The 13,678-nt window shown below is 41.8% G+C and overlaps 1 protein-coding gene across 2 annotated transcripts in view; it reads right to left on the reverse strand.

Moving 5' to 3' along the window:
- Nucleotides 1–9,739: 9,739 nt before the first annotated feature.
- The window catches only part of epas1b (endothelial PAS domain protein 1b), a 159,498-nt gene continuing 155,559 nt past the window's right edge, over nt 9,740–13,678 (reverse strand). For both annotated transcript variants that reach the window (XM_041209970.1, XM_041209963.1), the window contains exon 15: nt 9,740–11,597. In XM_041209970.1, coding sequence (XP_041065904.1) covers nt 11,446–11,597 — 152 coding nt within the window. In that variant the 3' untranslated portion in view covers nt 9,740–11,445. The remainder of the gene's footprint in view (nt 11,598–13,678) is intronic.

Genomic DNA, 13,678 nt, shown 5'->3' on the forward strand with positions numbered 1-13,678 from the left:
ACCCTTTAATAGCCTCTTAAATCTATCAGTCAGACTGTGAACTCAGAACCCCCCTGCTGAGATAATTGTAGATTTGAAACTCAGCCAAGCATTCATAATAACGTTTAGGGGGGAAATGCCAACTCAGCGCTATTGAAACTGCATGATCAGATGCTACCTCTTTTTCTAACCTGCACCTGTCAATCAAAGCAGTCCAACAGTGTTTTTTTTGACTCTCACTGACAGTTAAAATCTGTTTTATTTTAGTTTAAAGAGCAGGGTATTAAAAAAAAACTCCAGATCGTGGCAGTTATACAGGTCTTATTCACCCTTCAAGAGCATTTACAACTTCACTATCAATTCATGACTCCCACACTGCAGGCAAAGGCCCTTGGACCAGCCAAAATGGGGTCTCTTTGTGTTCAAATGGCCCCGCTGAGCCTGGATTTCCCTCCTGTGTGAACCACACCCCGCGCCCCTTTCCCCTACCAACAAAAATTACATCTGTCATAATTAGGGCAGGACCTCCACATCTGGGCCGCGCCCACCATCTTTGAAGATCCACAGAGTCAGGTAGACCCAGTGACAATCCATCCCTTAATGCGAACCCAAAAATCTTGGACGATAGCATCCTTGTGCAAATTCTCCAGACGTGCACCATAGCTTTACCGTTAGTCATATAAATAACTACACTGTACTATTAGTCAATATATAATATCGAATTCTCTTGGTTAGTATTTTCAAGATTCAAAACTGTGAATCTTGTCAGAGCTGCCATTTACTCATGAAGCTGTTGACTATATTTCTTCCTTTTAATTGAAATGCTTTTCATGTAAAGATGACTGAAATGAAAATAATAATTCCACCATAAAACTAACTTCTAGGCATAAATCGCAAATCAGCCTTTTCTTCATAAATGTTGCCAGATTCTGAGGGGGCTTGACAGGGTAGATGTTGAGAAGATGTTTCCACTAGTGGGGGAATCTCGAACTAAGGGACATGGTTGCAGAATAAGGGGACATTAATTTAAAACTGAGATGCGAAGTTATTTCTGGATATCTGGGATTCTGTACCCCAGAGAGTTGTAGAGGCTAGATCACTGGAAGTAGTTAAAGAGGAGGTGGATAGATTTTTGAAATATCCGTGAGTTGAAGGCTATGAGGAGCTGGCACAAAAGAAGAGTTGAGGCCTGGGGCAGGCTTGCGAGGCCAAATGGCCTACTCCTGCTCCTATTTCTTATGTTCAGCAAACCCAACATTCATGGATTAATTACTTGGAGTGTTGGGAAATAAAGGAAACATAACAAAACTTGGCTGAAGATCATTTGGCAGAAAGTATACATATCGGCTGGGAAGAGCACAGTTCTGACAGCTTCACCTTATACTAAGGGATGTGTTGTAGACCAGAACATCAATATCAGTGTGGTTTTGTGAAAAGTAGGCCACATCAAAGTAAACTAATACATTTTTTTGACATAGTCATTGAGTTGGTAGATAAAGGAGGATCAAGGCATGTATTTTTAGAAAGCATTTGATAGATGAGATAATGCAAACAGATTGCCTGCTATTATTGAGGTTCATGGAAATGGTGGCAATCTCATGGTATAGTTAGGAAATTGTTGAGAGATTTGAAGAAGACCAATGGAGTACAAGGGACATTCTTTGATTGTCAGGCTATGATAATTGGTAGCACACTGGATTGGTGCCAGGACTCAGCATTATTTGCAGACACATGCCTAGTCTGAACAAAGCTAAATTTCTACCCTGTTAACAGCCCCCGTAGAAATGGATAATTTGTAAAAGATATTTGAATTTCCAGTGACTGACTAGAAGGATCATGCGACAAGATTTCAAGTTTTAAGACTTTTATTGTAACAAACTAAAAACAGCATTGATGAAACACAATTTTTGTAGGCAACTTAAACTCTAGACCATAGAAAAGATCTGCCATTTAACTTTTAAAACAATTGAAAACCCCCCTCCATTGTTTTACTTTACACTGTCCCTTAAGTGGACACTTCTTCTCCAGGGACCAGTCTGAAGCTATTCTCAGCTCCTAATGGCTTGCTTCCTCTTCCCTTTTCCAGCCAGATAATTTCTAATCCTCAAACTGACTCGCATGCTGAGGGTGTCCCTGGAGATTCCTCCCTATAGCCAAAAGCTAGGCAGATCTTTCAGTCTTGTTTAAATCCTCCCAAACCTGGATTTTCCAATCCGAGCACGAGCTCCTACGCATGTTCTGCATGGTGAACAATACAGACTGGCCTCTATATCTCTGCTCTCCCTCTCTCTCTCAGATTTTTGCAGACTGACTGTGCCTTTGAGGTTCAGGGCTATCTTAAGAAATCGTGCACCCCAATTCTACAGTGGACTATTCTCTTCTAAAGTCCATCCCTATGCAACGTGAATCACAATGACCTTGTATCCAGATAGAAATGCTAATTAGCTATCCTTTAGACCCCCAACCCCATTCTGTGTTGATATTAAATAAACAATTTAAAGTACAACCGTTTATTAAACTTGACATTCCTAACACCTCCCTATGAGACTCAGAGACTATCAGTCTACCTAAAGACAGCATGGATGCTCCTGCCATTATCTACAGGTGTGAATATTTTGCACCTCCTAGTGCAACCTGGACCTTACTGCTTCCATAGCAATCAAGCCTTGTTGTCAAGCAGGGTTCAGAACAGTCACACAATTCCCTTCACAACTCCATTTACCTTAAGTTAAACGGTCCCAAAACATAACAAACTTTATAAACTTTGTATTTGTAGCAATCCTCACTTTAGCAAAGCTTGAAAAATGTAACATTTCATTACCTAAAATAAGGATGGTTTGAATATACTGGAAGCATGCAGAGTGTGTGGGCCGTGATGTCAAACAGCCTGCGACATTGATTTGGCACACGCTGTACTATCTAGGACCATGGAGGTCCAGTTAACACCCTCTCTCAGTCACTCATCTTCAGATGCTCAAAGGAAACCTCCCAATCCCCCCATTTCATTAGTATTATTTAAAGGGTTAAGCATCCAACTTTCAGGTTAGCTGCTTTTGCCTCACTGTTACTGGTGCTGGTCAGTGGAAGTACTGTATTGACTGGTATTGAAGGAGTTTTGCAAACCTTTTTGGAATTACGAGGAGCTGGATTTTGACAAGGAGGCCAGAGGAGTAGCTTGGCTGTCAGGAGAAAGCCTGCATCAGAAATGGGGACTTTAGTTGTAATTCCTCTCGGGCTGTAGTATGACTTGGAAATAGAGAAGGGGCAGCGTGTGTGCAGAGGAAGAAAGAGGTGGAGGGCTCTTAATAGAGGTCCTACTTAACAAGGGCCTTTTAGGGACCATTTCTCCTACCTCCAGCTCAGCCGGAGCAGTGTCTGAGATACCTACATTTCATCAAGAATGTGGTGACTGAGTGTCAAAATCACTGGGCCCCTAAATTGCAATGCCAGTGGATCTTTCTAGTTGGAAGCATGAGACATCAGCGACATTTCATAGTTTGCTATCCATTGCTGTATCAGGACAGGGTCCCTGTACAGAGGGAGAGAGGACTTCATCACCTTCTCAGTGACAGAGAGAACCAACAGAGAGAGTATGTGGCCTTGCCAGGCCAGTGGGATTCCGTATAATGGAGGGTGCAATTGATGCACGTGGCTGTGCAGACTCCACATGTCAACAAGGAGATGTACCACAGCCAGAAGGTCTACCACTCCATTAAAGTGCAGCTTGTGTGTGATCATCATGGGAAGATGTTCAAAATCATGAGGGGGCTGGACAGAGTAGATAGGGAGAAACTGGTTCCCGCTCATAAAAGAATCAAGAATGAGAGGGCACAGATTTAAAGTGATTTGCAAAAGAAGCAAATATGATGTGAGAATAAACATTTTCACATAACAAGTGGTTCGGGCCTGGAATGCACTGCCTGGCAGTATGGTGCGGGGGTATGGAGAAAAGGCAGGGCAATGGCACTAGGTCATAATGTTCATTTGGAGAGCTGGTGCAGACACGATGGGCCGAATGGCCTACTTCTGTTTTGTGATTCTGTGAAGATCCTTTCAGTGAACGTCCACTATGCTGGCTGCAGTTTCCTTCAACCTTCCTCCTTTGCCAGTCAGCCATAACTGCCATTTTTGGTCCACTGTAAAGGACCTGAGGCTAACTGTTAGGTGATAAGGGATACCTGCTCTACACCTGGCTCATGACTCCCCAACTTCCCACATGTGTACAGCACAACCACAATGGCAGCCACACAGCCACTAGGGACATCATGGAGCAAAGCATCAGTGTCCTGAAACAATAGTTCCACTGACTGCACCACATTGGGGTTAGAAGCCCTTCTGGCATTTGCCAGAATGTGTCTCCAAATTGCTGGTGGTCTGCTGTGATCCCACAACCTTGCTATCATGAGGGCACAGCCCTTGCTAACAGGGCTTCAGAGGATACCTTGGGAGGAGGCAGAAGGAAGAAAGCATCTGGTACGCTGTCACTCTGGGTGTACTATCTGTGAACAGATACTCAGACTCTGGATACCCTGAGATGCTATTTCCACATCACAGTTGCCCCACAATTCAATCCATCAGCCACTTACCATCACATCATACTCTTGGCCAAAATGATGATGTAAAAACCAGCACAAAATCTATTTCATAACAACATTATCCAAGAGAACTCCAACAATACATACAAAACGGAACTATTCACCTTAGTGTCTGGCCTGGGCCCCTATGCAGTGCTACCACTGTGGCTGCAGCATGACTAGTGGTAGGCTGCTGACTTTTAATAGGGCAGATTGCAGATGGCCTTGGAGGATGACCTTGAGCAGAACTGGGCTTGAGCGCTCGGCTTTTGACTGCTCCATCTCAGGATGAGTTGCAGTAGTCTGGCCTGGCTGGCTGAAAGGCAGCAGGCAGACACTGGCGGAGTGGCAGTGGTGGGAGCACAGATACTGTCATCCTAATTGAAGACAGCAGATTCGTGGACCGCAGAGCCATTTCACTGAGGCAGCACCTGAGCAATCCAAGTAATCTGTTGGAGGCCAGATTGCTGGACTACTGTGAGAGCCTGCAAGCCCCTTTTGAGTACTGGTATCTGCAGCCTTGATTGCAGCAGTCTGCGCTTGAATGGTAACCAGCATGGATTGAATAGATCTCAGTCTGAGCTTCCACTGCAGCACTGAAGATTCTCATCTAGTCCTCTGCAGCAGAACTTGCCTGTGACCACACCCTCCAGTAAGACGGAACATGAACTATCACTTCCCCTGGCCTGGTTGCAGTTGAGCTTGGTGATTCACCACATGAAGAGTCCGACTCTGTACTACCCTCTAATGCACACACACCTTTTTGAGCTGGTGGCTGCAATTATCAGGTCACTGATTCTTCATCAGAGGTCTGGTGCTGCTGTTGCTCTCATGATGAGGCTACACTGGCTAGCCAGGCGGCAGATTTTTGGGCATCTGAAAGCAGAAGTACAGGAGGGGAGGGTCAGGGTGAGGGAAGGTGAGTATGGTGGAAATCAAGAAGTGCATAGTCATACCATCTGCAGCTTGTACGTCCTGCCATTTGGCAAGATGAGGGCATGGTGGGATTTGGGATAGGGCATAAGGGTGGAGCAAGCTGTCGTCCTGAATTATCTCAGCGACACTGGATTCAATGATCTCAGCCATAGCTGGCCTTATGATGTGGAGCACCCTCTCCTCCAGTGGGTTCAGGAGATTCAGGTGTGTCCATCTCCTGCTGGTTCTTCACTGCTTCCTATGGTTATGTGCCACCTTGTATTGCAAGAGTGAGGAAGAATGTCAGTGAGTGTGGTGCAATGTGTTAGGTTGATGTGTTTGCCATAATTGAATAGCTGAACGTGAGTGGAAACAGTGAGAGGTGGCTGTGAGGCTGGTAGGATTGTTAGTTTGTGAGGGTGAGGTGGAGTCTCTGAATCTTGGGCATGAGTGCTAATTGCTGATAGTTGAGTGATGAGGTTGTGATGCATTGAGCAGCCTGAGATGATGGTGGAGCAGTACATAGGAAGTGCCCTTTTGAAGATGCATTCTCTAACCTTGACCGCCCATGAGAGGTCATTGAACTTTTTCCTGCACTGGAGCCAGTTCCTCAGGGCCAGACTCTGGATATTGACCTCCCTGGCCATCTCCAGGTGTTCTGAACAGCATATTTCAATTTTCTTTAGCCCCATTAGAATAGTATAATGGTAATAATAAAACCGTCAAGACACATGCATGTGTATGTGTAGTCAGGGATTTAGGAAGGAAATGCTGCATATATTCATCTTACAGCCATATATACTGTAAAATGCTCAGCTACACTTGGCATGCCCATTTATTTACTGTTTTGACAAATTAAGGTAATTTTTCACAACATCCATTAACTGAGGACTTTCTGGAACTGCTGCAGGAAGTACAAAAATATTGTAGTCTTGCAATGATTTCCCAAGAGTTGACTAATTAGATTTTTACTTCCATCCTCAAAAATAGACAAGTCAACAACAAAGAAAAATCTACCAAGTGATTTTGGCAAACAAAGTAATTTTTCATGTGTATGACTGCATTCCTAATTCTGGCAGCAGCATTCCTTTCCATTACTTTTTCCTTTTAACTTGTTTTAACGTGTTCTTTTCCTCTACTGACTTAAATATTTATGTTTCTTCTTTTGAATGTTTTTTTTTTCCTTCCGCTTTAAGAACTGATAGAACTCCAAATTTCTCCATCTCCTGCCACCACACATCCAGGAAGCAGACAGATAATCAAACCCAGCCTTCTGCCCCATTGTTTATCCTGGCATCCATATAGGAGTGAGTCTACCTCAGATTCATAAACCAATTTCACCAGCACACAATTAGTTATGATTCACCAGAAGTGGGGACTACAAGTAGCAATCACATTCAGAAGAACTGTAAAATAGTTGATTGGGGAGTGTCATCGTGGTGTAGCAGAGAGTGATCTTGTTTTTAAATGCGTAATGAGCTTTCTTCAATATCTTGCAGCAGTTTCAATGGCTTATAATGCAAGCTTGTGGGTGTTTGTGTTAGCTGCAGTATTCTTTTCTGTTTTGTTATAGACTTTATCCCTTTTGTAGCACCCTGCACATTGCTGATGATATTGGCAGGCATCAGGATTGGAAGGATTAGCATGCTGATAATCCACCTGCTGAACCATGCGTGAATGCTCCTTCCATGGCCAGCAAGTCCTGGAGTGGGACTCGAGCCTGGAGCTTCTGGCCACCAGATCTCCTAGGCCTGTTGATGCAGACCTGCCCACTCCAAATGTAGCTATCAATACCAGGGGTTTCCACATCTCCAGCCTCTCAGAAGCTTAGTAGGTCATCAGTGAGACCAGCTGTCCCAGGCCGCCAAATGGTTGGGATCGGGGATTCACAAAGATTTAAGCCTAGAATTTTCTTCTAATTTTTCAAGAGGGGGCTCTTCCCATTTCTTTTGGCAGGGAAAGCAGGTGTCCTCATCCTCTCGGCAATTCCTGGTCTATTTAACATAGCGGGGACCCACTGTCTACATTAAAATTAGGTGACTTCTCTCTGACCCTGCATTTTTCAGTAGGTACAGTGGTTTTTAAAGGTCACTAGCAGCACTGCCAGGCACTTGAGCTAATAAGTGTATTTTTGTTGTTCAGTTCTTTCCGGTTCCATTTGCTAAAGCAAGCAGCAGGTGCAGACTGATGATTAATTGGGCTTTTTGGGCCCTGTCTTTTTGTAACTTGTATCATTCTAAATCGGAAAGAACAGTTGAGATCAGCAGTCAGCACTTGGCAGTCTGTGTTATTGCAACTTGCATAAAAAAATCGGTCTGTTAGCATGCCCAGGGATCGGAGTACACAGGGTGTGCTGATGAACCTGGAGAAAGGCAGGCTGGTGGAGCTGCTGGACAGTAATCAGCAGTGATGTAAAGCAAGCTAACAATTCAAGATTCTCAATGGAGATGGATAGCGCTCAGCGAAATGCATGTTTGATCTTGAAACAACCAGCACTTCCTCCTCCACATATTGAAAGCTGCTATGCTGAAAGCTGTAGGGCAAAAATATTCATTTATGATCATGCATATGCCACACTTGTTTTGTGCTGTTAAGTATGAGCTCCTGCATGTTGTTTTTTCCGACTGTGTGCTCCCGATTGAACTGGCACCACCGCTGGATTGACATAGTCAGCCAGACAGTTGCATGGGATACAAGTAGCTGAATCTGTGACTGATTTTGATGACCTGCCTCAGTGCCAAAAGCCAATTACAGTATATTACAGTACAGAAATAGACCATTCAGTGCAAATCTGGGCCACCTACTCTCCCGTTCACTCCCAAAACCGGGATTCAAAGTTGAAAGAGGATCAGGCCCCACTGGGAACCCAGGGCAATAGTTGCCAGCAAGGTAAGTATGGAATTGGGGGTGGGCCAGCAGTCAAGAAGCCCAGGGAAGGGGAGATCCAAATGGATAGCCGACGGAGCACTCCAGAAGGATCCTTTTAAATCACTTACCTAGAATCGTTCTGTCATCAGCTTCAGCTGATGATCTATTGGCAGGTCTGCAAGAGGTCTTGTGGTGCAGCTGGAGCACCCTCTGAGCCAAAAGCTCTGGGTTTGAGTCCCACCCTGGGGCTTGATAGCCACAGAAGGTGCATTCATAACATGGCCAAACTTGTTGATCATCAACCTGCAAGTCCTTCCAATATACTTATAGCAGGCAGTAAGAGTGGGAGAGTCTCCTGCTCAGCCAGAATCGTGCATCACGACAGTCTCCCCACATTAACAGGCTCCATGCACAGGTTTTTGCCAAGGTCCATATTCTGTGGCAGGAGTCCTCCTCGCTTTGAGGGATTACCAGAGAGAGAGTGTTTAAAATGGTTTGCTGTGTCCTGTGTATAATTGGGATACAACACTGCCATTTAAATTAGGTCCCTGCTCCCTTGGGAAGGGTAATTTTCCTGTGTGTGAATTCAACAATTAACATTGTTTGAGGCAGGAACATGACACAAGTGTTTCCCTGATTTCCAATTGTCTTTGGGACCTATGTTAAAGATGCAATTTGGATGCAAGTTCTTGTAACTACGTAACTTGCAGCAAGCAGAGTGAACGGAAAGCCAATTCCTTTGGGAATTTCAACAGCACACCAAAATTTAATAGCGGACGAGTAGATCTTGAGAGAATTGAAAAAAAACAGGTGTAACTATTCTAATGTTCTCTACACACTCATCCTTATATCCGGGCTGCTTACTGGTTCAAACACTTGGATGTGTCAAATGAAAGCTGGCTTCAGCAGCTCAACACTTTGCAAAGGAGGTCAGATGCTGCTTGTTACTTAACGTGCAGATTCCATTTTCTGCCTTTTCACTTGACTTTTTTTCCTGGCACTACCTCTTTTCCAATTATTCACATTCACAAAGGCTATTATTGAGAATGCACTTTGATTATAAAAAAGTCATATTAAAAACTGAAACATACTTGCAGCCACTTAACTTAAAGGGGACACATCTTTTTAGGTATAAGCTGTTAACCATGTTTTATACATTTTCCATTAAACAATTTTGTGCCAAAGGAAAAAGCTGTGTTGGGAACTGATGCCTATTTTTCCAAGTAAGCTGACATTAGAATGTTGCGATAGTCAGCTATGTGCTTTTGGCTCACTCTGCAAGGATTGCAAAACTGGTACTTATGCTACATCCCCTTTCATTCCTATCATGTATTATATAGTAGCTTTGCTTTTATAACCACAAAATGAATGACAAAAGACATAATAAAGCACAAGTAAATTTGTGACATGAAACTTTTTATGCTTTAATAAGCTAATGGTGTCAAAAATACATTAACTCATTAGATTAAAATTTCCCATACAGAATAAGGTATTAAGAGCCAAGCCATACAGATATTAAATACTTATAATAAAACCTATGGTTGTTAATATTAGAACTGAAACACTGGCATAATATTTTAACAAGATGCTTGCATTGTTTGTTTAAATGTTGAGACTGCACCAAGCCTATAAATCCCTAAAAGTTTGTCTGCAACCCTAACCCTTCAAATGCGTTGACATTTTTAAGCCAAAATATCAGATGATTCCTCCACTTCAGATTCATTGTACCGTGACCCCTCCCTTTGATTTTGAGGAACTAATCTTGGTACTTCCTTTAAATGTTTCCTTTGGGAAAAACAAATCACTGTTCAAAACTTGTGGCACTTGAAGGGTTCCCAGCAATGTAAAAGCAACTTTAACACTGAAGAGTATATGTATTGAGGTCAAACCTTCACAGTCTGTTGTAAGCGTGGCCCTGTTGAATATACAGTGGGGATGAAGTATCAGGATATAATGTTACTCAACTGTAGAATGCCCTTATAAAGGGAAATTTGAGATCAACAAATAAATCAGAAAAAAATTAAAGTCCATTGTTTTTCAATGACAGTGAGAATTGACCTTTTTAATCCTCAATTTGCAGTCATTTGGGAATATTTTGCACCTTCCTTTAGTGAGGTTAAGTGTAAAATACTTTCCTGCAACAGCTAGCCTCATTTATCCTACACAGAGCATAAAGGTTTGACCTTAATTTAGCAGGGTCCCACAAAGATCCAAGACAAGTCAACAGAATAAAAGAACTGTGTTATACCTGACCAAAGAAAAATACAACTAAATATATTTTAAACCTTTTACTTTTTGTGTTTTGATGTATTCTCTTACTGTGCATTGGATATGTAAAATATTCCAGCTTTTTAATAAAACATTAATACTAATTTGTTGGCAGCTTGCCATTCTCAAGACACCCCTAGGTTACCATCGACCTGAATACCAATTGAATGCAAAACCAGCACTAAATAATAAAATGACGCATTAACTTGATTATGTGAATACAAGTAGAAATCCATTCTGTTTCTGCTACTTGAAGTACCAGTACAAGATTAACATCAAAATTCTATAAATCTTTAAAAGCTTAATATTTAGTAAATGAATCACAAAAAAGACAAAGCTTATTGAAGCTACAGTGTGCAACTGAACAAAATGTCCACATACAATATATCTGCTTTCTAATATAAATTTTTAGCCGTTAGTATTTTAATTCACTGATCGCCTGTAGGAAAAATAGTGGAACATTTTAATTGTCTTATTTTTAAAAAATTAAGTGCATTTCTTTCAACACATGAAAATAGCTGCTTTTTAATTGAAAGAGTAAGTTGAGAATTAGGAAACATCATAATGCTACAAGAAAAAAACTGAGAACCTTTTCTCAAAATGAAAAATGTTTTAGTTTAAAATCCAAGAAAGATTAGATTTAACAAATGTGATGTTATAATGGCAAGAATAATTGAACACACAGGTTAATCTGAGAAAAGTCATTATGTAAAGATGTGGACAAGTTGAACAAGTAAGTGATTCTTTAAACTACATGTCAATAATAGACTACCTGCAAAATATATCTTTAGAAACTGAAGCAGTTATCACAGTTCAGGCTAGTGGTTTATTGCAGAACCATTTAAGTTGCTTGGTCGAGCGCTCTAAGCAATTCACGTCCGTGCAGAAGTGTTGAGCTCCCCAGTACAGGTGCATTTACTTCACAGTCATACCTTGTCAGCTCTGGCAAGGAATAAGCCAGAAATGATGAACCCAAAAGACGGCTTGCCATTCCTGCAGTTATAAAAATAGACAAAGAAATGTTTATACTATGATTAAGATTACTTTAAAATATTTATCCACAAAGCATCATGATAGAAAGTGATGACTTTATTATTCAGACTACTGTGCACATTGTTTTTTGTACAGTTCCTAAAAAAGTAAATTAAAGAGGGACATGCTTAAAACCAATGTTTTAACAGGTGGAGACAGAATAAACATAATGACGTAGAAATTGGGGTACACCAGAGGCCAACTGCTGCATCTGAGTGGTGAGGGCCAAGACGCCCTAATATTGGGCCTCAGGTCTCATTTCAACGGTGCCAGTGAGTGGCAGCAATTCATTAATGAAGAAATGATGGCAGCAGCTCTCAGATAAGTGAGGAAGGGTAGGCAGTCAGACATCAGCTGTTCGGGGCTATCAATGACTGGGGAAGGCTACAATTGGGACTCAGGTCAAAGGGATCAGTGACTGAATCAGGGTGGCCGGGTTGGGGTGGGGGAGGTGTTGGTGGTTGGGAGGAGGGGGAGCGGCCTATGTTCTTTCAATGTGGTGGCTCCACATTCAGGTAAGTATGGGGGCCTTCCTGCCGGTTATCACCAAGTTGTGCTGTACAAGGCCATCTGTGAAATCTACAAGAAATCCTTGAAGGAGCAAAGGGTCTTAATTTACCGAGATTATTCTTCACTTTTACTCTTGCTGACGCGCATTCCTGCTGCCAGCACGACTTTCCCAATATGGTGGGAAGCACATTTCCACTGGAAATGAGCACGCATTCCTGATCTTCATGTTTGGAACTTAGTAGGTCAGTTAACACCCAAACAAATCCGCTGCGCAGCGAAATTTATATGCCAATATATTTAACATTTTTACAAATTCTACGATGACAGTTTATATCGTTAAGCCTTTAGAAGATGCAGTTGGAAACATTGTTCATTTGAATAAATTCGTATAAGATGGTGAATGAATGTTGTGGATTGCCAAGGAAGATGGATCACATCAGCAAATTTGAATAGAGAGTTGATTAATTTAAGAACCTGGTGAAAATTTTAACACGGAAGCATTAAGAGGTGGTGTTAGATATAAAATTCTGAATCACCAGAAATACCAGTTAGAGAAACAATATTCTTTTCCACTCTTGTACATTTATGTAATTATTCTTTTTAATAGTCAATACTGTACAGAAGAATATAAACAGTGAACCCATATTAATGGCACTTGCAACAACATCAGTCACAATGATACACATTTAAAGAGGTCATTCTGCTATTTGCTGTGCCATGGTTAGTTTGAAATTTAGCCAACTATTTCAAAAAGTTTAACCTTTCAGTTTTGACCTTCTGGGTGTTGCCAAGATTTGCAATTGACTGCTGCTGAACTGGCCTCTGACAATAACCATAACAGCCTTTTAAACAGGCTTAACTGGCTACCCGCAGCTTGCGGACGGGTAGACTTGCTACACTCCATCTGGGAAAATGACCTGGGGGCAGGATGCTGCCAGGGACCGGGTATGCTGGCTGGCAGCACAAATTTCTGCACCCGCCTGCTTTTATGTTTGCACAGCCTAAAGGCTCCGTGCTGCCAGTAGGAACCTGTAAGTTTGTTTCTTCAACTCTCTCAGGCTCAAGGGATCCTACAGGCACTTCTGAGGTGCAACATACCTTTAAGAGAATGTGAGCAGATTGACCATGCTGCCCCACATTGGGGCCTAACATACAATCCCTTGATTTTATGCGTTCGTGTAAAATGAGCGACGGTGAGTCGGCAACACATTTTACATCAATCGTGATTTTTATTTCCATTGCACTAAACGAATTCAGTATCACCTGTTTAACACTATTGCTCAAAATCCATTCAATCTTTTAATATTAATTTTATTCTTATTTGCTTAAGTGTCGAGATTGCACAAATCTCAGTAGTCAGTTCAATTTTCTATTTCCATTATTTTCAGTGGGAGAAAGCTGCTGAGATGGGATTTGCAAAAAACTTAACCTGAGTTGCAAACAAAATCGATAATAATAACAAAACTTTGTCTTTTGTGATTGAATTTCTGCTTAATAAATGGAAATAAATGGTTGAATTACATTTGATAATC

This window comes from Carcharodon carcharias, chromosome 2 (assembly GCF_017639515.1).
Source record: "Carcharodon carcharias isolate sCarCar2 chromosome 2, sCarCar2.pri, whole genome shotgun sequence".
NCBI classification, from domain to species: domain Eukaryota; kingdom Metazoa; phylum Chordata; class Chondrichthyes; order Lamniformes; family Lamnidae; genus Carcharodon; species Carcharodon carcharias.